Here is a 22394-nt window from a genome sequence, read left to right on the forward strand (position 1 = left end):
CTTTCTCTCAAATGGATAAAATATCAAGCCGGGATTGATTCGAACTCGCATGGACGGCGCGAAAAGCCAGTGCTTTGTCCACTATTTTTTTAACTGACTCACCGAACGCGTTTCAGTAACTTACTTATTGCTAATTTTACTTGCTTCACTCGTTTAACTTGCTTTTTCGAATAACTTATAACGACAGGGACACAAACACAGAAACATCGAGAACAGTTAAAAATGATAGATGCTCTCCCGCCGAGAATCGAACCCGAGACTCCATACACACAAGGCTCACGTGCTAGCCTCTAGACCAGCGGCGATGGCAATGCTCACTTCCTGTGTCGTTAGGGATTACGACTACTGTATTGCCAGCTATCACTTCTGTGGGTTGTATACTATGATCACATGTTTCTTCTTTGCTGGAAGAGTAAAACCTACATTATATGTAATGCATGAGGTATTTAGACCTACATGCTCTTCATATAATGTAATAAAAGGGTCATGGTGTCGGATTTTAATACATGACGTATTGCAGTATACAACATGCTTTGCATTACTTGTTTGTTTGTAGACAGCTACTAGCTTAGTGTTCTGAAAGGTTGTGTATAAACTAGGGATAGCCCGTTCCGGAATTATTAGTTTTCGGACTCCCGAAAGTAAAGCCGGACAAATTCCGGAATTCGGAAAATTCCAATTTTGTAATAATTTCGGAATTCGGAAAAATCCGGAATTTAGAAATTTCTGATTTCGTTAACATTCCGGAATTCGGAAAATCCGGATTTTTTCGAAAGTCGGAGTTTTTCTCAATTCCGGAATTTTCTAAATTCTGGATTCTTTCCGAGTTCCGAAATTATTCTGAATTCCGGAGTATAACTGAATTCCATAATTTTGCGAAATCCAGAAAGTGAAAGTTCCGCTTCCGAAAAATGAATTTATTTTGGTTAATATGAATCGTGGCGGAAATAAGTCTTTGACCAGGTAATGGCGACTGCTTTGAAAGAAATGGGGAGTATGAGAATTCAATCTGTCATATTTGTAGTTTCGTGTGGAGAAAGAACGAACTTGTGAACCAGTGGTTTAAGAAAAACTCAAGTTATTAATATAAACTTTGCCGACTTCATAAAAGAAATACGAAAGACATTTTGAATCGAAAAATATAACATACAAGTTTGCAAAGCGGAGACAAAGAAACCTAACGTAACCAGACTAAAGACGGATCGTTTACCGCGTAGCGATCGCGGTTCAGTGGTCAAGGTGCTTCTGCGAATGCACGTTGCAATTTTTTTTTCTTACTTTAGAATTTTTGATGGCGATTGATCAGCGATAACATACGTTTTATTATATTCAGATATTTGAATACTCGGATGTTTCAATACTTGAACTATCAAATCTTCAGGAATAATAATAGTAATAATAATAATTATTATTATCTCGTAGAAGATTAAAAGCTAGAAGCTAAATTATCGCTCAGGTCATACCATTACAAGGAGAAACGTGACATTTGGAAAGAATATTCCGGTTTGGTTTAATGTTGCTCACGAGAAGAGGAGTTTCTCATCTCGTTTCTAAAACAAATAAAATAACATGAGAATTAACATTTTACATTCGAGACGGGTCAGGGCTAAATCAAAATTTTCGTCTCTCTTTGGAGATGAGAATCGAGACGAGACGAAAAGTATCGTAAACATTTCCCGTCTTGTCTCGATTCTCGAAATAGTGTATGTCCATTCTTTAAGTAACAATTGCTCTGTAGACTGAATCTCATAGGCTATTTCGTTACATTGTATTTCAGAGCTCATTGAATTATGCTCTGTGTAGGTATTTTTGTAGCAAAGCTTTTATATTTACCTCTGCATATTCTAAAAATTAGTTTATTATATGCCTTACTGTCGCGTGATATTCAGTTATATTTATTACAGTTATTTTCCTCAAAACATACTTTCTACATGAAACTTCAATAAAAGGTTCTAGTTTAAAATGTTGGTAGTTGCAGAGGTGCTTCTTGAAGGTACGGAACCCTTTCCCCGAAATCTCTACTTTTAAGTAAGTTTTGCCAAATTTCAGGGCAAGTTTAAAACTATTATTATTATTATTATTATTATTATTATTATTATTATTATTATTATTATTATTATTATTATTATTATTATATCAACTCCATGTATAATCTTTAAAAGATATACGGTTTGTATCTGAATAGTAAAAGCTAATTGACTGTCGATCTCGGTCGTCTGGAAGTCTTCAGGAGGCAAGGACATCGGTCACGTTCTGGGTTTGAGTTCCGAAGGGGCAAGTATTCGGGCTCGAGCAAAAAATTGTTAAAAGTTATAGGCTTCATCCAAACATATTCAAAACAGCTGGGACCGGGTTTGGGCTTCTCAACGGCTCGAGCGGCTCGGCTTACAGCTCATTCAATATCGAACCGAATCGAGAAGTGAGCCGAGCCAACAGCTCACCACACCGAGCCGATTTGAGCCATCGGCTTAGTTGAGCTGAGTCGAAACGTGCTGATGAACTAGTTTCAACTTAGCTGGCTCGAACCGGTTCACATGAGCCGAGTAGGTGACCCATCCCAACCGAGAAAGCTCGAGCCATCGGCTCAATTGAGCTGAGTCGATGGCTTGTTCCAACTAAGCCGGCTCGGGTCATCGGCTCATCCCAACCGAGCCGACTCGAGCTGTTCGCTCAGTTGATACGAGCCGAGCCGGTTGATATCACTACCCGAGTTGGTCTTCTGCTTGGGCTCAAGAATTCGACCGTGCAGATCTCAGCCTTGATTTTAAGAACTACAGTATATACTTATATTGGTGATTACGACATTTGAGGCTGTCTCGTAATAATAATAATAATAATAATAATAATAATAATAATAATAATAATAATAATAATAATAATAATAAACTCTTGTCTTCTCGTTATCTAGACGACACGAGATACACTAAAATTGCCCCATGAGATGCACTAAAATTACGAGATGAGACGCACCTCTGTCGTGAGCAACACTAAAAGTATTCCACATTACTGCTTACATTTCTCATGGCTTTTGCTTTCCAGTCTGATCAGGCCAATATTTCAAAACGAGTTAAAACGAGCTGAACGAGCGAGAGAGCCATTATCAAACTCAACTCAACTCGAAACTAGACCTCGAAAACAGCGACTTGGCTCGGAACTCAATTCAAGAAAATTACCTTTGACTCGACTCAAATTGTACTGGAATTGAATTGAATTTTGGCTCGACTTGTGCTCATCCCTATTCGTATTTGTATTTTATGTTTCCACTTAAACAATGTCTACTCTTTTTTCTCCTTTTACCTGCTGTTTCTGGATTTCTCTTTCGGTGTCGTCCTTTATTTACACCGTGCACTATTCTTATTCCCAGCTAGTGACCCGCTTCAATGTCTTATTCAGTTTAGGCTTTTCTTCTTACATTGACTTCACATGTGATTGATTTAATTCTCACTTTCCGCGCACGACCGATGAAAATGTTTTATTATTATTATTATTATTATTATTATTATTATACTATTGAACTTGCACGGCGAAATTACTGTATAATATTTTTCTTGTAGTACTTAAAATTATACTGTAGTTCTTAAAATTAAGGCTGAGACCTGCACGGTCGAATTCTTGAGCCCAAGCAGAAGACCAACTCGGGTAGTGATATCAACCGGCTCGGCTCGTATCAACTGAGCGAAGTTGTTGTATTACTATACATCTGCTTTCGCCCCTGTCAAATCTGGTCGATCTCGTTGACGCGACATATTTGCTTTTTAATACCCCTTTCTTCGTTTACTGAACAAAACAGAAACTATTCTGAAATATACTACTGCGCATGCCTCGTAGATAAATATTTCTGATGCCAATAGTTTCCGTTTTGTCCAAGGAATGTTCTTTTCCTTATTCTCAGCATGACCCTTTTATTACATTATATGAAGAGCATGTAGGTCTAAATACCTCATGTATTACATAAAATGTAGGTTTTACTCTTCCAGCAAAGAAGAAACATGTGATCATAGTATACAACCCACAGAAGTAATAGCTGGCAATACAGTGGTCGTAATCCCTAACGACACAGGGAAAGAGCGGTGCCCTTCCCGCTGGTCTAGTCGCTAGCACGTGCGCCTTTGGTGTATGGAGTCCCGCGTTCGATTCCCGGCGGGAGAGCATCTATCATTTTTAACTGTTCTCGATGTTTCCGTGTTCGTGTCCCTGTCGTTATAAGTTATTAGAAAAAGCAAGTTAAACGAGTGAAGCAAGTAAAATTAGCAATAAGTAAGTTACTGAAACGCGTTCGGTGAGTCAGTTAAAAAAATAGTGGACAAAGCACTGGCTTTTCGCGCCGTCCATGCGAGTTCGAATCAATCTCGGCTTGGTTTTTTATCCATTTGAGAGAAAATATTTCTTCTTTACGCTACAGGTAGTCCACTCTTCGTATTTTTCGCTGTCGTTCACAGTTAAAGTAACTGACTATTATTCTTTCTACGAATGATGGATCTTCTCTTTGGCTTCATGTCAAACACGCACACGTAATGAAAAGACGCTGTCGATAACAATAATAATAATAATATGAAATATTAGTAGCTAACTCGTGCGTGTGTTTCGGCAATATAATTTTATATTATTATGTGGAAATAAGTAAGGCTGGCTGGCGCCCCCCCCCCCCTATTTTTTTCGATGCGCTTTATGGGTCCACGGTGTCCAAAGTTGGTCCCATCCCAGTATCACCTCTCGATATAAGTTATTGACACTTTGCCTAAAGAGGGCTCTGCCGTGGCCCCATGATTACCCATGACAATGACTCTTCGTTCCTTTTGCATTGAAATCGCTTACTTTTCTGAGTACTATGAGTGCATACTGTCCAACGTTGCTCCCATCGCTCTACAGTTTCTCGTTCTCTCGATATAAAGTGCTAATATTTTGTTTGTAAGCGAGATAAGGCGTTACAATCATTACGTTTGAAGAAGAATTAATTAAGATATTACCTTGCCACAAACAACACCTATTATTATTATTATTATTATTATTATTATTATTATTATTATTATTATTATTATTATTATTATTATTATTATTATTGTTGTTGTTGTTGTTGTTTTACTTACCACTAATGTTGCCTACCTTTATTTGCAATGCAATGTGTTACTAAAAAGCAAATCAAATAACACTCCTCGCCATTCAGGCTCCCGAACTCGAAATACATGAGTTCTCTGTGTTAGAGGAAAGCACATTTATTATATTATTCTTTCAAATAACACGTTTCACAAGTTACTTCACTTTCAATGTGTAATTTCATATCATCAGTAACAATCATCTTGTTCCGATAGAAAAATAACCCCCTCCTGCAAAAAAAAAAAAAAAAAAAAAAAAAAAAAAAAAAAAAAAAAAAAACCTGACCTTGGCGAAAGGGCGTGAACCTTCTTTAGGCGATTAATCGGGTCCAATATTTCAATAAGTTTCTGCACACAAATATTTCAGTAAAAGAGGAAAATTTATTCAAACTTTCTGAATACCTATTTATGGACGAAATTTGGTTCCCTTGGAACTTTTTAAGAGTTTGAAGGGCCGCCATTTTGAACATTTTCATCTGATTATTCTGGTTAACGAACTCATCAAGATATTTCAACAATTAATGTTTGTGCCAAGTTTCGTCTCAATCCGCTGAAAATTAGGGTGGTTATGGCATTCACAAATAGCGTTATATATATACAAATAGATAGATAAATAGACACACAGAGGGAGAGAGAAAAAGTGTTTTTCTCCCTTCTCGCACCTGTGGTGCGTCACAGCTAAACCGGGCCCCTTTGCAAAACGTATTGACGAGCCTAACCTAAACACAAGCCTCTTACTTGCTAACGTAGAAACGTGGTCGGGAGGTGTAAGGCATGTAAAAATTGTATTTTTAATAACCATGAGTATGGTCGACTTCCATGTTTTTCTTTTTACTTTTTGCAGCTACATCGGAACGTTCAATTTTTATTCTTCACTAATTGCAAATGGCGTTTACATTCAAAATATGAGGAATTTTGGTGGCATTTGTTCGGATATTCTTCTCTTTGGAAATGAAGAAAAGAATAAAAGCAATACGCAAAGACAAAAAGTATTATCAGTACTAAACATTACCAATAATAATTGCTACGAAAAACTAAATACGACCTCTTTTACCATCTCTCATGAGTTGTATGTATTATTAACAAAAATTTTTAAAATGTCCTCGCTTAAGATTCGAACTTGCGTCCTTTGCATTTGTAAGCCAGCACCTTAACCACCACACCAAGATCATGGCATAGTGATCATTTAGTTGTCGGCGTATTTGTTGTATTTGTGTTTTATGTTCCCACTTCGACAATTTTTACTCTTTTTTTGTAAGTTTAACAGCTGTTTCTGGTTTTCTCTTTCGGTGTCGTCCTTTATTTACACAATGCACTATTCGTATTCACAGCATGTGCCCCACTGCAATGTCTTATTCAGATTAAGCTTTTCTTTTTGCCCCTCAGTAAACATTTGATTGATTTAATTCTCATACTCTCCACGGATGGAGCGCAGGAATGCCAGACTCGAAAAATAGGTGTACATTTACTTTCCTGACAGATCATACAGACTGTAAGGTCTCGTCTGCTTGTCGCAGAATGGTGTCGAACGTTTGCGTCTGGTAGAGAAAACGTCACCGACGAGGAGTGCAGTGGCCAACTCAGCATGGTATTAACAGTTTTGAACACAGCTCGCGTGGAGCAGCTGATTCAGGACAACAGGAGGACCATGTTACGACATCTATTGGCAGAATTGGGAATGTCCTTCAGAAGCGTTCGTCACAGCGTTGCCAGACTACAGAAACAAATTTATCGTCACGATAACTAAAAATTATTGAATATCGGAAGAAATTATCGTATTTCTCGTACACACACAAAGCATATTTATAATGGGAGGGAAAAGTGAAAAAGCAGTTAGGCTCGTCAATTCGCAATATTTGATGTACCACTATTCTGTTGGATTTGCCACAAAACCTGATTTGTTTCTTGTATAGAGGTACAAACATGCAAGAACAATGCTACACTTGTTCCTCTCGCCCCCCAAAACGATAACCGAGTTTCATTGTGATTTTCTGGCTATCTTCTTGACCTGAGGTTTGTCCGCTGAAGCGTTGGTCTTTTGTTTTACAATCGATTTTTTTTTGTCCTGTCTATTCTTCGTTATGCATAAGGAAAATACCAGTGGAAAATATGTATTCTATCCAATCCTAAAATTATCGTACGCTTTATAATTATTATCTTGTATCAATCGGAGCACAAAATTATCGTATGTTTTGATAATTATCGTACACTCTGGCAGCGCTGGTTCGTCATATTGTGCTTCAGACGAGGAGGTGAAACACTTCGTGACAGCATGTCTGAACACGCAAGGACAGGATTTTTACCAGGAAGGAATTTTCAAACTCATCCCACAATGCGACAAGTACTTCAACCTATATGGAGAGAATGTCGAAAAATAACTTAATGTTTGTTGTATCTGTTGGCTGTATTGGTTGTTTGAATTAATATATACATGTTTCACTGGAGGCTTTGTAACCTTAATTTCCGATCACTCCTCGTATTTAACTGCTTTCTAAATGTTCGACTACCAAATTATTTCTGTGTTTTCTCAAATTAAGAAATAATAATACATTACTAGAACATTTATTAGTACGCGTCTTGATATACAGTATTTATGCAGACAGGAAAACTGAGAACGAATTCCGTTGTTTGCGTCTAACGGTCATACATATGATAGTACATGTATCATCAGACGTACTACTTTAATGTGAATTAAAAGGATAGATTCAATCAAGGATATTATAAAATAGAGGATCTGCCCATATGTGTCTTCATCCTGTTAACTTAATGAAGCCAAAACACAAACGAGCATCGGCATAACAACAGAGTCTGATTGGGTACTCTCGTTTCCGCCATGAATGTTGGCTCAAAACGTTGCGATCTTATTGGACGGAGCGGGCAGAGTGGGGGCTGGCGAAACTGTAACGTATGGGTTTACGATTTTGTTATATAGGCAGATCCTCTATTTTATAACATCCTTGGATTAAATCAGGGATGCAAATAACCACTCGTCCACTCGCCTGAGGCGAGTGGTTCATTGGTGCGGACGAGTATTTAATATCATAACCAAGGTAAGTAAATGATTTCGATTGTGGGATATGGGCTAGAAGCTTTATTCTAGGGCGAGTAAAATTTTGTTGCTTATTTGCATCTCGGGATTAAATATAATCAAATTTATGTTAGAGCGATCATGCATATACTTTATTTAAGTAATTTTGCACTGAATATGTACAGCTACTTATTAGAGGATCAAACATTATTACCTTATTTATATACAAGCGAAGCCTACACGTGACACAAACCACACAAACATTTATTTCTTAAATCTGATTAAAACTACTCCCTTATCAAAACAATAAGTTGATTGTAGAAAGCATTAACGTGTAACCAGGCCGGTAGCCAGCCCAAAGATTCAGGGGGGCCCGGCTAAAGTTAGGGGGGGCCGATCCAACCATAATATAGTTCTTCATCATATTATAGTTCGTTTCCAAGCCTACCGTAAAAATTTTAGGGGGGGACAGCAAAATTTTAGGGGGGCCCTAGACCCCCCTGGATACGATCGTGCGTGTAACAGTTTCGCCAACTATCCACTTGGCTTCATCAGACACTATGAAAACACAAGTAATGACAAAGTATATGAATAAGAGACAGCGAAACAATTCCTGAAATTCCCTTCAATCACAAAACCAGAATATATATTTTCAAACCCCCAACCTGGAGGACATCTCCCTGCGACTGTCTATTCAATACATCCGCAGCTAATCTCTATATCTAGATGCCTTCTCTTCGATCCGGAAGATGAGGATGGCCCATACCATCGTGACAGGAACCCACGTTACACCATTGAGCTGACTATTTTTGCGGTTGGGATTCTGTGTAGACCTATTTTACGCTTCTCGTTTGGGTAATTCAGTTTTAAAAGTGGCTACTTACATACTGCGTTTCCTTGGATAATTCAAAGTGATAACTTCCCGTTGTATTTCACCGGTTACAAACTTTTTTTTTTTTGCTGATTACTAGTTTCTGGCGTTGCTCATTGGTACCGCAGACACGCCTAGAGCTTTCCTGTAAGCCCGACACATCTATAGGCCATAGCTTTATTAGTTCTTTACCAAGAACTCGCCTGTAAAAGGCATATAAAGGCATATACGGTGTGCCAACACACTGGAGCCTCAAGATAACAAAATTGTTGAATTCGTTTAGAAATAATTTGTTAGAAGTAATTATGTGCGGAGTGAACAAAAAACTTAAATTTGCTTGTTCAGTGTCCTAAGGATATATATATTAGATGAACACCCAGGAAAAACGGGGTCAACGGGTCCGGACCCCCTAAAAACTTAGTAACCATACATTTTTACACTTTCTTAATAAAAATATATTTGTTTAGCAAAGGAATACTTGATATAGACTTAAGATTTGGCCTTATTCGTCATCTATAGCCCCTACTATTTCTTTTTGAAAAATACCGTCTAATTTTATAATTTTTGGTGAGAATATAGCTGTAAGTACTTAAATGCTACTTATGTTTAACACTCATTCGGTAACACATCAACTTCCCCAAACTGTGGACCACTTCCAACGAAAATTTCTGGGTGAACAACTGATATTTATTAATATAATTTCTTTGTCTGATCTGATATCGTTATTTATTTATTTTCTGTTATTCTCTCACAGAATGTCCCCCTAACGAGTTTGCACGCTGGGGTTCTATGTCTGCGTGTGACACTGCGTGTTCTGACATACTACCATATGAAATAGAGCTACTTCATCACCAACTTCCAAGACGTTGTTCCACTCCACAAACCTATAATTGCCACTGTCGAGAAGGTTATGTCAGGGCAACAATTGGAGGAAGATGTATTCCTAAAATGCAGTGTAAGTATAAAATATACTGTTTTGTTTATTCAAATTTTGATATTCATAAGTCACTTATCTTTTAAACGTCATACTGTAAATGTTCGGGAGAATCTTTAATATTTTTGCTTGAAGTAAACTGTGCTAATAAGTCAGAAGATATTTACAATTTCGTTTCCTTTTCCATTTGTTTTGGTAATCGTAGTACCATACTGCGTGAAATTAAAAACCTTTATTTATGTTTTAAAAGTATTTTAGAATTAAATCTATCACTGGAGTTTTAAAATCTCGATTTAAAAAAAAAAAAAAAAAAAAAAAAAAAGAAATGTCGCCGCTGTTGTGTAGCTAAAAGTTTTGACGAGGAAAGATCAGTGAGCAAAGGACCATTAAAATTTTCAAAGAAATAATTTCTGTTTAACATAATTGAGAAAAAAAAAAAACCTTCATGTTTGCACACTATATACAGTGAAACCTCTACTAACGGACACCTCCCGTAACGGACATATTTTGTAATCTCCAAACACTGTCATAGGAAAAGACATATTGGCAAACCTCTCTGAAGCGGGCACTCTCTAGTACGGACACGGACAGTCTTTTTTCTTGTTTATATGTATTATTTACCTCCGTATTACGGGAACTTTTTCTAGAAATAAGTTGAAAAGTATTGTAAAAACACATTTTTAGTAATTCATACATGTGTCACCGAGAAAGCTTTGTGACAATATTTTGCCTCCTCAATTATCTGCTCAGCAACACAGACAAAGCTTCTCTGTTTAACAACACTTTTATGTACTTTGCTTGCATTCCACTCACACCCAACCTGTTTTAGACACAAAAGTGATTGACATTTGCCCGCCGTTTAGGATGACACGTTATTCAACTGTCCCGCTATAATATCTAACCAAGGAGAAGAGAAGTTAGGTATTTTTTGCCCGTGGGTACGCATATTATCTCTGAAACTACACTACTGAACTGCAATTAACCCACAAATTAAAGCGACATACTGAAAACGTAGTAAGTAGTGATAAGTGTAAACTTCAGAAAACTACATCTTATTTCCAAGTTGTACCTCGAACATAGGAGTATTGGGTGGAGGAGGATAATGCAGGTACCATAACATTTTGGTAATATTCGTAAATACATGATTCATGCAAAAATATCTTTTCTAATTGAATATTACCTTGTTTACTAATTTACGTAACAAAATATTGAAACCTCGGACACCTCTCTATAGCGGACAATTTTTGATTCCCCACGGCTGTCCGCTTTAGAGAGGTTTCACTGTATACATAGTGTGCATACATACTAGCATATATTATAGGCATGTTATACTTTCACACTTCCATTTTTGGGCGCGCAATAACATGTTATTATACACTTTACGCAACTCTGCCGCATTAATTGTCAAAATCTCATTACGAATATTGTTCTTCAAGTCTTCTGATGTTTTTGGAGTATTTGCGTACACTTTCCCCTTAAGATTACTCCACAGATAAAAGCCACAAGTGGTCAGTTCCGGCGAACGCGGTGGTCACAATCCTTTGGTGACAGTTCTTTCTTCTGTGAATCATAAATTCTTGGTAGTGACTCGCGTGAAGTGTGACAGGTCGCCCCATCCTGTTGAAAGAAAGCACAGGAACGTTCATGGGGCGTCAACTGCGCGTAAAATTTCTCAATTATTCGCATATACACATTACTGTTTACTGTTGTTTCAAAAAATATGGGACCCACAATCCGACTTGCTGACACAGCACACCAGACTCCTATTTTCAGATCTTTAAGAGGTTCGTCATGAATCTTATGTGGATTGGTTGTTGATCAATATCTGCTGTTTTGGCTGCTTACATGTCCTGTCAGATGGAAGCAGGCTTCATCACTCATAAAATACAGCACTGTGTCCAACATTCCATTATGAAACATTTCAAGTAACCACGTGCAGTAATTCACACGTTTTTGCTTACCTCCCTCCTTCAGTTCTTGGACACATGTCGCTTTGTACGGCTTCATCCGTAGATCCTTTAAGACACGTTGACAAAACCTACGCGAAATGTTCACTTATTGCTACAATATCCGTGTCGACTTCTTTGAGCTCTGGATCAGTCGTGTTTGAATATCCGCGATCACAGCAGGTGTGCGAACAGACGGAGCTCGATTCTTACGAACGTTTTATTGGTTCCACACTGCACTTGTAGTACGCTACTTCTTCACCAAATCCTGCATGCTGCTCTTTGCCGGTGTCGGAAACGTCAGAAAACTTCATTGAAAAAATGTTCTAAATTTCCTTAAATGAACCGGTAGACACGAACGCCTCCACTCTTGCCATTCTTTCTTGTAGAGAATACATCTCCCTGAGATTTAACAAAGTCTTCACTGCTTTCGCACTCAAAACTGACAACACACTACATAAAAGTTGTCGCAACAATGGACGATAAAAAAAAAAGTTGTCGCAACAATAGACGATAATGCGCAGTCTGCCTGTCTGTGGCGGACCGGTTTTTCGTGTGCCACTCCGTACTTGCAACATAACATGCTGTCAAAATTGGGAAGATCATTCGTGCTAGCCAATGACGTACGGAGGAATTTATGTTGTGGGGGTTCCAAAGTATTCGGGGATTTAAATTCAATGTGCAAATTAATTTATAAAATTACTCCTAAAATAAGACGACATTTAGAGAGCTGTGGAGATTTCACGGTGGGTGTAATCCGAACTCCAGAACGGTTCGGATTACCCCCTGGAGCTAGTTCCAGGGTACAGCCCTGGCGCTAGTCCTGTATTACGGGTGGCCCAAAAGTAGGTATACACCCCTGTATTGATCAAGTATAACATTCTAATTTATGCGTTCGACTCTTCAGAGCTTAAGATATAAGTAAATAGACATTAAGGACAAATAATAAAGAAACTAAGTCCACCTAATGGATAACAATAAGAAATGATATAAAATACAATGAGCTAATCAGTACGGCACTGTATATCTACTTTTGGGCCACCCTGTATTATACCGGGTGCACCATTTATAATGTCCCACCTTTATAACAGACGAACTAAGAGAGAGAGAGAAGCGAAACTTTGCACAAAGCAACTACAGGAAGGGGGACATCTATCGATGTATTGGATAACATCACCAGGTGAACAGTGTTGCCAACCCAATATAAAGTTATGATTTTTTAAATGGAATGACCTAAATTTAATATCATAATTCGAATCAGCAATGAAAACAAAGACGAAAGAGATGGCACTCGCAGATCAGTGTTGCATACTTTTTGAGAAATATTGTAAAACATATGTCAAATTTAAACGTCTTTAACACACACACGGAATGAAGTAGTAACTATTTGTGCACATTAAAAGAAACACTGGGAATAACTCTTTAAAATGACTTCAAGTTTAGAAGGATCAGTTAAACAGTGTTGCCACAACAGAAGAGAGAAAAGTTGAATTTGGAAATAATGCAATAACTTGAAAAAGGTCCCTAGTACAGTATGGTTTAAAATTAGTAGAGGAAACCAGTATGTCTTAAGGAGCATTGTGACGTTTATTTGAGATCGATATGTCAAGTACTTACCGAGATACTCGGTACTCTGTAAAAGCTGAGAATTTTGTGCTGTACAAGATGGTAACGCTGTTTCAAAATTCCCTTTTTTCCCTCAGCGTTAGAGAAATCGTGAAGAAATGTTTAAAACGAAATAAAACATTGATCAATGGACATACAATGAAATGAAACCCATTTGAGTTCTTGAAGGGACTAATTAAACTTAATGTGGATATAAATTGTTCTTGAGGTCAGTAATACGAATTCACATTTCAACAAGATGGTAGAAATACGTTTACGAGAGTTACCTAATAGCTATTTCGTGCGATGAATATACTTATTCTCGTGCAACTTTAGGGGAGTAATATCGAAACAATTCAATATTATCTGTAAATATTACCGACTTGTTACTATTTCTTTTTTAAACAGGAATGAATGAAATAAGTAACAGTTTGTTCCAATTGAAGCAATACAAAGAATGATTTGCAAGCACAATTTCTTTGGCTTTTTTGTAGCTCGTGGATGTAGCCAAGAGGTGTAACTATGATAATTACTCACTTTCTTAGTTTGCACGTCTAAGGGGATCATTCGGAAGCAATGTTCAAGAAATTTTACATACAAGAAATGCAAGAAGTCACTATATCTGCTATGTCGATGATCACTAACAAAATGTTAAATATTGCTTTGCGTTGACGCAATCCATGTCGGAATAGTTCCCCAAGTCACTGGCATTACCCATCAGGTCACAAAACAAATTTCTTTGTGTGGTATTATTTGTATAGATGTACTCTCACATAGGAACTTAAAATGTTAAAGTCATTGGCCCTAACTCAGTATTTTTTATTTATTATTATTTTGCTACCATATTATAAATCTCTACAAAGGTTAGCTGTATGAGTTGTAGCCTATATTCACCAATGTAATAGGCATTTTTTCTGGAAATACCTAATTATATGTACCATAAAATTCGTGTATTTTTTAAATTTCTACTTTGCCGCCAACTTGTCAAACTGTACGTTATCTTCTGTATTTGTCAGCTCATTTATTGAATGTATAGTTACAAATCATCGAATAAGTTTGAAACGCGCTACTGCCTTTCATGTGAAGCTCAACATAATATTTTAAGTACATTTTTAGAAATATTTCTCGTGCAGCTTTACTTTTGCTGCACAACTCGAAATAATTGTTCAAAAATTACAAGTATTTCACAAATTCCTTCTTATTGTTTACTAAATGATTTGCGCTGGCCGACATGGAAACTTGTCAAATGGAATAGTTAAATTTCAAGAGGACCATCATAATCAATTGTTGAATAATTAAAATTCTTCTAAGATTTGCGCGTAAATACGGCGTCCGGGTGTATGCATAAAAATTGCAATGCAAAAAACAAGAAACAATTTGTGCTAGTAGGCCACTAAAAAGCACGAATGCTATCTCACCGAGTCACATCAGGGCTAAGCTGAAGGGCGCGAGCTCATGAGAGGGAATGGGTCAGCGAAGATTGGTATATGCAAAAGTAAAGATAGTGAAATGAGTGGATTTTGGTAATGATATGAGTTTCAATAATACTTGTCACGGTTTCATACTTGTAGCGTTCCACTTGTAAACATAAAATACAACTTCTGTACACTGTGCACAAATATAGCACAAATACAAATAGTTTCTAATACAACCATCATTTATATGCACTCACTTATTTTATCCGTAGTGAAGTACTCGTAAGGCTTTTACACTATACTCTGCGTCACCCGAATTGGCGTGTGGCATCAACCAATTATCTCACAGTGCGCTGTTACTAAACCTTCAGGAAGGAATCAAATTATTCACAATTAATTTTGTTCGTATTTGTGGACAATTATGAATGATTAGGTTCCTCCCTGAAGGTATAGTAACGCCAATTGAGGGACACGGACTATGGTAACCTACACATGTAAACATAAAATACAGGTGTAATACTTTGTATTTAACTTTATCGCTTGCAGATTTTTTAAACGTCTTTTCATGCGAAGTACGGAATTTTACATTAAATCTTTCAAAATCTGGTGCGCCAAAAGTAAAAAAGCACCATAGGCCTATTTACTATAAATTCAAAGGTAAATAAGTTGACCAAAATGCAAGTAGTAAGAATGACGCAATGTACTATACGCTGGCTCACGCACAACAATGCATGATATGTTTAACTTTTGTAATATAGTGCTGATGGTGTTCATTAAAATTTTACTTAGGTGTTTTTTCTTTTTTTTCCCTTGTACATAAAATATGAGTTAGGATACGTAGGTTGGCTTTGGTTAGCTTAGTTTAGTATACATTTGGTAAACTCCTTCTATAATACAGCAGCAAACGTAAAAATTTGTGAATTGTGCATTAATATCACAAAAATCATAGGTTCAAGTTTTCTCTTACATACACAACTGCTAGGTCGTAATTATTGAATGTCTTCAAATGTTTCATACGGCTTCATTCTGCAGTGGATTGTGTTAACGAAATGTAAAGTATGACTTTTTTTTTTTTTTTTTTTTTTACGATTCTCGGTATGCAATTATAATTATTTATTGCATTGTTTGTGTTCGTTTGCGATCCGCAAATTTTGCGAACATTATTACGAAATGAGACTCATATACTGTTATTTGTTATGGTACCAATAACTTCTAATGTTTGCATTTAGTGTTTAGATGTACCCTTACGTACAATATTATGTCCTAGCAACTGTTCGGAATACTTTTTGCAATATATTGTACGACAGTCATTTCAAAAGTTCTGCACACTGAAAGATGTTATGCAAGCTAATAATTTATTGTACAAAATACCTTTACAGGCCATCATACGATCTCCATACTTGTTTATGACAGTTTCCCAACATTTGACAAATTCTGTATCCTGGATATTACACCTTTATTGTTGAGGTGTCTGATCACTCGGGTCACCTCACTGAAAGCTTCGTCAATCTAATCTAAACAGTTTCCACAGAGCAGTTCTTTTAATTTGGGAAACAAATCAAAGTCTGGTGGGGTCAAATCATGACTATATTGGGTAGGGAAGTATTTCCCATCCATACTTGTTAATTGTAACCCTTACTTGTAGAGCAGTATGCGGCCTTGCATTAGCGTTCTGAATGAGGACACCAGATGTAAGCATGTCGGGATTTCTTTCAATAATTTTCGGGCACAAAACATTTTGCAGTAACAGCTTGTAGTATACGCCTGGTATAGACGTCCCCTGTGACTCTATTGTAGCCATCTCTCCATTCGTATCATGCGCGAAGATCATCGTGAGTTAAACGTTTGATTGTTGCTAGCGGAATTCCTTCGAGCGTGAAGAGTCTGAACTGTTTCATTGTGACGACTGAAACTTCAATTCTGGTTCAGACTCTCGTATCCAGGTTTCATTAATTGCAACAGTCGTTTGGAAAAACTGATCTCCTTCTGTTTGTTAACTTTGAAGCAATTTTTCTGCGACTCTTTTGCAACATGCTTTCTTCTCTTTACTCAGATTATGCGGAACCCATCTCATCTTCATCTTCAGCTTCTCAGTAATAATTCTGTAAAGTGAAGTGATACATATTTTGGCCTCATATGCAATTTTCTTACATGTTTTCGTCGACCTCTCTCAAAATGTCGTTCACAATAATCTCAGGAGTGTAGTCTGTTGCAGTTGATGGTCTTTCACTTCTTGAGGTGTCAGCAGTGCTTACACGATCTTCACGGAAACGAGCTGATCACCGAAATACGGTGCTATGATCCACGACACTATTTCGACAAAACTCCCGCAAAGTATTGTAAATTGCAGGTGGATTCTTTCCACAGAGTTTCGATGTTGATATAGGAACGCTTATCATCATGTGTAACCCAATTTCAAACAGGTTCACCACACAGCAAAGCAAACCAGAAAACATAGAAAGAATCGTCAAGCCCAAACTCACCCACAACTGACCTAAAAGTGAACTTGATCAAACCACTCAATTGGTCGTGCATAGCCTGTGTGCAAGACTTTTGAAATGACCCTCTTATTTATATCTGGGCCCTCTCATTTTGTAACGGTTTGCGTCAACACAAAGCGAAAATAAGCATTTTGGTTTTACTTTTGGTGACGTGTTTGTTTTCTACTGACACAGTCCCACGTAGCACAGGATGGTGCTTGTCTCTCTCACTTGTCTTTCTTTACGCGCATATGCACTGTCGCTGACATGCCTCCTCCATACGAACAAAAGCCCATGTGAGTTTCCAACTTCGTTCTGTTCAAATAGTGACCACCATGCAGACGTTTGTACGTATTTTTTCCGAGAATAATCGCATTTCAGACATATCATTTTGCAATATATCATAAATCTATGTTCAATTATTGTGAACCATTGTACAAAAAACAAAAGATTTTGATTGAATTATAATAGGAAAATTGTGTGGTTATGCCTTCTTAAAGTTAAATTGCGAGGGCACGGTTGCCCAGTAGTACAGCACTTACCTCTGGTGCGTGTGGTCCCTGATACGATCTCCGATCCAGTAAGTTTGTGGTGGATAACATCATGTCCATGGGGTTGTCGGGTACTCTCGTTTTCTCTCACATTCTCATCCCATTAATTCTTCTATCATCAGTCACTTGCCTTAATCATTGTCCCCCTTAGCCTAAATGGCATAAACGTGGGACGTTATACAGAAAGTTAACCTGCGCTAAGGAATACGATCTCGTATATAATTTGCAGAAGAACTATGGAATATTTTTTACATAGTATGTTTACACTATTTTGTTTACAACTTACCCACCTTTGCTAACGCGCCTGGTCCCTATAGACACCTTGAGTTTCCACTACTTTGGCCCTGCCCTGACTTGGTTAAATACTTCCTTGCTTTTTGTGGCCATCCAGCACAGATTTGATTTTATTTGAAGCTACTGTACTCGTTTACTCGTCAACTCACTACGGATCCAACCGTTCATGGTCCCACCAGGTTCTCCGTTTCTTAACCGATCACATACATTTCTTGTTATTAATGGCCACTTAACAGGGGTTGTTTGGTGTTTGTTCCACTATAGCTTTTATGTCATATTTCTACGTGCTGTACTTTTACTCATCACGTTTGAGTCCTCATAAGGGAATCGGCACCTATGAATCCATAAATGCAACTCACTTCTTAAAAAACAATATTTATACATTATTTGTAATTAATTTCGTGGTGAATGAAATACAAAATAAGTTGTGTATGGTCCCCTAAAATTGAATAGTAAGTATAAATATTGGATGATTTGAAAAATTTTGCTACCATTTAAGAGAACTTAGCCTATGTATTTTCAATTCAAATTTTACAACTATTAATATCTACGTTTTATTGTCGTTTCTAACTTATATTCAGGATAAAGAAATTAAATTAAAGAAATATATGTTTGTGATGATCAAGAAACAATTATTCGTAACATACATTACAAAATTCATGAAACAGAAAACATATTCTGTTTAATTATTTTAAATAGTTTGCTTTAATTCAGCATGTCACAGAATATAACTTATGTCACAGATTAGTACATTAATATTTCTCCCACGCAGTGGGGAAAAAAAGGGAATTTTGAAACAGCGTTACCATCTTGTACAGCACAAAATTCTCAGCTTTTACAGAGTACCGAATATCTTGGTAAGTACTTGACATATCGATCTCAAATAAACGTGACAATGCTTCTTATGACATACTGATTTGCTCTATGCATTTTAAATTATACTGGACTAGGGACCTTTTTCAAGTTATTGCATTATTTCCAAATTCAACTTTTCTCTCTTCTGTTGTGGCAACACTGTTTAACTGATCCTTCTAAACTTGAAGTCATTTTAAAGAGTTATTCCCAGTGTTTCTTTTAATGTGCACAAATAGTTACTACTTCATTCCTTGTGTATGTTAAAGGCGTTTAAATTTGACATATGTTTTACAATATTTCTCAAAAAGTATGCAACACTGATCTGCGAGTGCCATCTCTTTCGTCTTTGTTTTCATTGCTGATTCGAAATTTGAAATTAAATTTAGGTCATTCCATTTAAAAAATCATAACTTTATATTGGGTTGGCAACACTGTTCACCTGGTGATGTTACCCAATACATCGATAGATGTCCCCCTTCCTGTAGTTGCTTTGTGCAAAGTTTCGCTTCTCTCTCTCTCTCTTGGTTCGTCTGTTATAAAGGTGGGACATTATAAATGGTGCACCCGGTATATTCTTTTGTATTATACTAAATATATATAATATTGTATGTTTATGCTATATTTTGTGTATAAAGAAAATCGAAAAGGGGATTAATCTTCAAAAAATGGTAACACTTATCATTAATCACTTTTAATATATATAGGGTGTTTCAAACCAACACCGACACCGTTTGGGAGGTGATTCCTGACGCCAATATAAGACAGAAAGTATAGACCAACCTGGGTGCACAAATGCTTCCTTTCGGAGTTATAGGCTACCAAAACATCGAGAAATGAACTTTAGAGGTCCATAGCTCCAATACTATGGGACCCACCATAGTCGGGTCAAGACTTCACGTAGGAACTAAGAGGTGTGCTATCCAAAAATACATGTTTCAGAATGCTGCGATACTCAGGGGACAGTGTTTATAGAGGGAGTTTTGGTACGGGCACATAATTTGAAGTACTCAGTAGCTGCCTCTATAAAAAAATGTTGGTGAAGTACCGCAGGCTTTTGAAACATGGATATTTGGATACGACAGATACTAGTTCCTAAGTGAAGTCTTGACCCGATTACAGTAGGTCCATAGTATTACAGCTATGACCCTTTAAAGTTCGTTTTTTCATGTTTTCGGCAGCCTATAACTCCGAAAGGAAGCATTTGTGTACTCAGGTTGGTCTGTACTGTTTGGCTTGTCTTGGTGTCAGGAATCACCTACCAAGGGCTGTTCAAAATCGCGAAAAAGCCAAATTTTAAGATGCCCTATTTTGAATTCGAGAAACTGTGGATGGTGGTCCTTATCAACGTAACGGAAGTCACGCATACGCAATCCAAAAATACTTTTTTCAATGTTCAATGGGTGTACAGAGTATTCTATACAGGGTGAAATTTCCAGACATGCCATCAACCGAATTTTGAGATATGCTCTGATTTTATGATTGGTTTAAAATAGGCAAACAATAAGCGTTGATAGCATTGAACTCGGAATCATATGGTGCAATGTGGGAAGTGTTAAGGATCGTCAGCAGCACGGTCTCTCGTACTTGGGAAAACGCATGCTGCAATGTTTTCTTTCACGCTTATAAATGAAAAAAAAAAAAAAGTGAAATATACGGTGACGAAATACGTCGTGCACTGTACCTTGGGACGGGATGTAAATCTTGTCACAATTCTTCTAACAAGTATGTGTTATTTCTAAATGGTTCCATCGCTGTGACGCATCTCGAGCTACGCACGGCGATTTAACATTGTAAGAATGCAGATAAGGGAATGGATTTCAGTAAAGAACGAAGCAAGAAAAGGTGTAAATAGACTCCAATCTAGATGACATGAACTGTAAACGTATGTTTATGAATGTTGATTAAGACTATTATTCAATCTTCCGTTATGTCGTTTATTAATTCCATATCATTTGTCGGCAGTTTGTCAAAATACATGTTCTGCTGCATATAATTACATAGTATAAAATCCATGGTATTTCATAACCTTTGTATTTCTTAATTAATTTTCTTGAACCATATTTCATAATATATATATTTAACAAGCAGAACTACATTCATAAGCATTAAATACACTTCTTATAAGTTACTAAACAGACATATCGGAGATACATATTTTTGATTGGAGTTCACATAAATACGAAGAAAGTTAGTTGCTTGTAGCAGAATCAGTTAAAATTAGTAACTCATATTAAAGTAATTCATAGATACAATATTAAACATTAAACACACGTTGTTTCAAAATTACTTAATTATGTCAGAATATCGTGACAAACTATGACAAATAAATATTATTTTCGATAGAATTAGAATAAATTATTGGCGAGTAATACTCATAAAATTATTTAACTTCTATCTTTTTAAGAATCACGGAGTAAAATCAATTCAACAACTTTCTTCTATTTATTAAAAAGAGAATGAATGTGGCTCAGAATTTTAAGTAATTCTTGGCCAATACTTTAAAACAAGGTGCAGATAAAGTATAAGTCGGTCAAACTGAATTTGTGAAATATCATAATAACCTGATTCAAACATGAATAAACAAAGAGTTAATCGAAACAAAAGACAATATGTAACGTACCGTTACAATCGCATCACACGTTTTTCCGAACACACAAACACACACACACACACACACACACACACACAAAAAAAAAAAAAAAAAAAACGGAGCTGCCGGTTCCTAACACTTCTGCCTTCCCTCCGAAGCATTGGATGTCGATTGTTGTCAAGGCTTACCTCCTGCCTACTTTGGACCCTCCTTGAAATTAGGGTATATCTGAAGACTCTATTGAGGGCATATTTGAGAATTACACTCTTGTAGGGAATACCCTGTACACCTATTGAAAATTGATGGAATATGCACTTTTGGATTGTGTATGTGTGGCTTCCTTTACTCTGATAAGAACCACCATCCACAGTTTCTGGAATTTGAAATAGAGCCTGTTGAAATTTGGCTATTTTGAATAACCCAAGTTCTGAAACTATGCACTTTTCGCCATAGGTCCATATGAACTTTTTCAGTATCTTGAAGCGAGCACATAGTACAGAAGTATAAGGTTAAATACAACACTCATCAGTTAGTATTACTATTAATCTGGTTCTCTTTTCTTCTACTCTGCAGGTTTTGAATTATTTCCTCCGCGGGACGATTAGTGTGTTTTAACTATTTTGGCAAGTATTATGTGTCCAAAGAGTATTTTTTCTTAATTTACTGTCATCAATATTAGGGTAAGACGGATTGTTCAGAAATGAAGTAATAAAGCATTTTTTAATAAAATAA

The 22394-nt window shown here is 36.8% G+C and overlaps 1 protein-coding gene across 1 annotated transcript in view; it reads left to right on the forward strand.

Annotated features, from left to right (window-relative positions):
* LOC145694426 (uncharacterized) overlaps window positions 1–22394 on the forward strand; it is a 38757-nt gene extending 16363 nt beyond the window's left edge. Inside the window, exons 3-4 of the mRNA XM_081770632.1 lie at window positions 9747–9947; window positions 22236–22394. Coding sequence (XP_081626758.1) covers window positions 9747–9947; window positions 22236–22267 — 233 coding nt within the window. The 3' untranslated portion in view covers window positions 22268–22394. The remainder of the gene's footprint in view (window positions 1–9746; window positions 9948–22235) is intronic.

The sequence above is a fragment of the Thermobia domestica genome, chromosome 9, assembly GCF_964235325.1.
Source record: "Thermobia domestica chromosome 9, izTheDome1.hap1.1, whole genome shotgun sequence".
Taxonomy (NCBI): domain Eukaryota; kingdom Metazoa; phylum Arthropoda; class Insecta; order Zygentoma; family Lepismatidae; genus Thermobia; species Thermobia domestica.